This window comes from Penicillium arizonense (assembly GCF_001773325.1).
Source record: "Penicillium arizonense strain CBS 141311 chromosome Unknown PENARI_contig221, whole genome shotgun sequence".
In the NCBI taxonomy this organism is placed as follows: Eukaryota; Fungi; Ascomycota; class Eurotiomycetes; order Eurotiales; family Aspergillaceae; genus Penicillium; species Penicillium arizonense.
The window spans coordinates 1-4,119 of NW_019173498.1; the positions used below are offsets into that span (position 1 = coordinate 1).

At 50.8% G+C, this 4,119-nt stretch overlaps 3 protein-coding genes across 3 annotated transcripts; 2 read left to right on the forward strand and 1 right to left on the reverse strand.

Annotated features, from left to right (window-relative positions):
• Positions 1-21: 21 nt before the first annotated feature.
• On the forward strand, positions 22-815 carry PENARI_c221G03324 (uncharacterized protein; the record flags this gene model as incomplete). The annotated part of the gene is made up of 2 exons (XM_022638169.1): positions 22-706; positions 778-815. Coding segments are annotated over 2 exons (723 nt in total), but the record flags the coding sequence as incomplete, so codon positions are not given.
• Positions 816-982: 167 nt separating this feature from the next.
• On the reverse strand, positions 983-3,250 carry PENARI_c221G05514 (uncharacterized protein; the record flags this gene model as incomplete). Its single annotated transcript, XM_022638170.1, has 1 exon — positions 983-3,250. The coding sequence occupies one exon, from the start codon at positions 3,248-3,250 to the stop codon at positions 983-985; it is 2,268 nt and encodes a 755-aa protein (XP_022481974.1).
• A 495-nt stretch (positions 3,251-3,745) lies between these two features.
• PENARI_c221G11843 (uncharacterized protein) lies at positions 3,746-4,025 on the forward strand (the record flags this gene model as incomplete). The annotated part of the gene is made up of 2 exons (XM_022638171.1): positions 3,746-3,864; positions 3,986-4,025. Coding segments are annotated over 2 exons (159 nt in total), but the record flags the coding sequence as incomplete, so codon positions are not given.
• Between the last annotated feature and the right edge of the window lie 94 nt (positions 4,026-4,119).

Genomic DNA, 4,119 nt, shown 5'->3' on the forward strand with positions numbered 1-4,119 from the left:
CCCTGTAAACTACGCACAGATGCATTCTTGGCCCCTTCAACAGAAACTGTCTACCAGATCGGCATTGAAAACATAATCAAGTTCAAAGGAAGCGCGACCCACGGTGGCGGCTCATGCCAACTGAGCCTGACCGAAGACCGTGAGCCAACCAAAGATTCTGAATGGATGGTCATCAAGTCCTATGAAGGAGGTTGCCCCACGAAGGCAGAGAAACTCGCCGGAGGCGCCACTGCCGACAATGCCCTTCACCTTGATTTTGCAATCCCCAAAGGCGTTAACCCCGGGAAATATACTTTGGCCTGGACATGGTTCAATCGTATTGGGAATCGTGAGATGTATATGAATTGTGCTCCAATCACCGTGGCTAGTGGCTCGTTGCAACAATCCTACAAGAGCATACAAAAGCAAACGCCTAATTTTCCACCCATGTTCATCGCCAACATAAATGGCTGTATCACCAAAGAGAACGTGGACATTCGGTTTCCTCAGCCAGGAAGCATTGTGGAGCACAATGGCAAAATGGATCATCTTCTTCGCGAAGGTGAGCCACCATGCACCGGAACACCTACATTCAGTGCCTTAGCAGCCATCAAGTCAACTATACCTGATCTTGCCAATGGTGTGCTTGGAGACACAGTTACATCTCCCGCTTCATCCGCCCTTGCCCGCATTCCAACTTCGGTTCCCTCTTGTCATGCTCTTCGCCGTAATTAGGACCATAGATGATATGTATCGAGCACTCAGGGCGCATATGTATAGGCTGACGTAAAATCAAAGGAGAAGGCCATGGCAAGATGCCTAATCAAATTCAGTGAGAATTTCAATGTCGTCGTTTCCCATATTTCAGTTTGAAGAATTTAGTATCAGGTTTAAGATTTGTGATTCGCTCTATTGTACAGCACTTAGAATGATTGAATAAGAACAGAAATCTGGGTATCATATAAAGATCGCTAATTCAACAGATCAGAAGAAAATCTCCTTGTCACGAAACACGAAGACGTTTTGTGTCTCCTGCCTCTGTTTGACATGGTCGTCGTCGTTTGGCTGCCCCCGACCGCTGTAAAGTCGGTCGACATTTCAAAGCAGAGCGATGAAAGTCGATGATCAAAGCACGGCCAAGCTCTTCACTCCAGAGGACATTGTCTCGCCGCAAGTCTTCATGTATTATACCGAGAGCTCTAATTTCCTTGTTCGATTTGTGAATCTCGCGGCGAAGCCACTGCGTCAGCTCCATAGCCGCTGTGCAATCGCCTCCCCAGCCCATTACGAGCATGTGGCAGATTTCTCCAGCGCCATGAAGAAAATAGATTTTTGCCAAGTCAATCGTACCCAAGAATACAGGCACAGCGGATCCTTGGGCCTTGCGCAGCACTCGATAAACCTGCGCTTCGCGGGAAACTTCCTTCCATAATCCTGACGTGGTGCCTTTACCGATGACCGTGTAACCATATTCCATGCAGGTAAGTTTGAATGGGGCACCGTATGAGCCGCAACCGCCCAGGGGGATGCAACGATCAATATTCTCGTCTAACTCATTTTTCAATGATAATATCATCTCCCTGGCGGAGATCGAATGCTGAGCCGAGTGCTTCTTGCCCCGGCGATGATAATCCACATTTGGACACGACTCATCCAGAACATCCCCGTTCTGCAAACCGAGCAAACATCGCTGCGTGCAGAATTGCGCGGCACGGCGTCGATGATGGTCGTCTTGGTCAGGACCAGTCATTTGCTGGCGACCTGATCGTCGAGCGGACGGTGAAGGCGTGACTTGGCTGATCCTCCGCTTATGGCCAGCTGCTTGATTGGTGTCAGAGCCGGACGAGTCCGGTGACTGCGAGCGCGGTCGAATCTCTGAGGGTGCACAAGTGGTTTGAGATCGTGTATGCACTCGACGGCCCTCCGAGGGAGACGGCAGCGGAGACGACGATGGTAGTCCATAGGATGTACCAGACTCCGGACTTGGAAAATCAGGGTTCGTGCTATCGGAGTGGGAGATTTGCTGTAGCTCGCTTCTCGGAATCTGCGAACGCGTGTGATCGAAGTTTGTCTTCCATTTGTGAAGATTTGGGCGCACGCGATTTCTCCATTCTTGCTCACGGATGGGTGAGCGAAATGCCATCAAACAAAGACACAACACCCTCGCAACAGACGACTTCCATAGCTGGACAACCGTATCGCTTTCCGGGTTTACTTCGCTGTGAGGATCACAGAAAAAGTAATAGACCGTGCTAGGCTGGTCACGCGGAACACGGAGGAGAACACGGGTAAGCCCATTTGTCACATATGAATATTCGAGTCCTTCCTGAATCATCACATGGTACTCTTGCACAATGGCGGAGCAGACGAGGCGCTCTGCACTGTGCTTCAACTTTGCTTCCTGGTCGGTAGGGATTTTATTAAATCTGACCATATCATTCCATAGGTCCATTGGTCGAAGTCCCATACGAAAGGTTGCAACAGACAACTTGTGAGGTGGCTTGTACTCGACCGTCGTCAGGACGGTGGTCGAGTTACCGTCGACACGATTTATGCAAAACTGGTCAGGTCGTGGGTGACTTGTGCTCGGCAATTGGCTTGCGTCAGCTTCAACGGGTTCGTTCTCGTTCAAGGAATTCGTATGATTGCTGAACTGGATTCCATCACCGAGCCCGAACTCCTCACGAGCAGCTGGCAGTTTGCACAGCTCGATGATTATATCGTGGACATGTTCCTCCACGCCAAACCGCTCGTAGGCCTCAAGTTCTTGCTCGCTACTAAGTGGCTTGCGAGCAAATCGACGACCGAGCCCTTCTATTTCGGCCAGAGACGAGAATAGACGTGGTGCCTCTCCCGGCTCGGGCTGAAGATATTGACAGACGGACCTGTAGACCTCTGAGAGCTGTTCTGGGCAGTCGGTCCAATGTTCCAATCGAGTCGGGCAGTATTTTCCGGTGGGAAGAGGTATTTTCCCAGTTGTTGAGCGGGATGGTGAATCAATTCTCAGCGATCGGGAGAGAAGGACATGGCAGTGCTGAATGAGCTCCGTGAAAGTGGTCGGTCGATTGTGCTCTTCTGCCTGCCGTCTTCCTTCTGCTTCTCGCTTCTCGCGCTCTTCCGCCTGCCGCCTTCTTTCTGCTTCCTGTCGCCTTCCTTCTGCTTCCTGCCGCCTCCCTTCTGCTTCCTGCCGCCTCCCTTCTGCTTCCTGACACCGTCTCTCTTCCGCCTGCAGATAAAGAGTTCTGTAATCTGGGAAGCTGGGGTCAGCCATTGATGTGTAGTAAAGAAGAGTGATATCCTGCGACAGGCGTCGATGGGCTGTCTCCACTTGGCTGATGTCAGCTGATCCCGCTCCCGGCAAAACTATTTCCCGGAAGCAAACACGACTTGCCGATTTTCGGGGAACGAGACGCGGCCCCGATAACGCTTCCTATAGGCCACAAATGCTGTATTGATTCACTATTATGCTGACATGAATTAGTAGGAGATACCATTTCTTCCCTTAAAAAAGCATTCCGTGTCAAGACTTTTTTTGCTTTCACGTGCTCGGTCGTTCGCTATGGATAGGACCAGCAAGTGTTTTTTATCTCGGTCTCTCGCCTCCAATTCGTGCCCAGACAGAGGCAGTCCCATTACTGCCTCCAGAAGTAAGCGGGAAACCATACTTATTAGGCCTGATTAATGATACCAGTTTTATGCGCGTATTTTCTGTCGCTGTCCGTATGAATAGCGAATAGATACTCACTCGCAGTATCCAGATACAAAGATGCACATCTTCATCATCACTATCAAGGAACTGTTCACGCTCCTGCAGACGGTTCCATCCGTACTAGGAACTAATCTCTGGGCCCTGGGAGTTCTCTTGCTCCTGGGAGCCTCTAAAACGTTTGTGGGAGCCAAGAAGCAGCTCTCAAGGAGCCCCTAGCCCTACGAAGCATACGGACGGAGATGTGGTCTGCGCGGGACCCACATGGGTGCATACGATGTTGGTGGGACACCTGAATAGTCCTGCACCTCACATTGCTGCTAACCGTGGCTATGACTCGGTGCGCCCCCAGTTTTGTTCCACATATGTGTCTCCCTAAACGCGAGGAAGCTTCTCTCTATTGCTTCCTTGAGCCACGACTTGTCTAGCGTCAG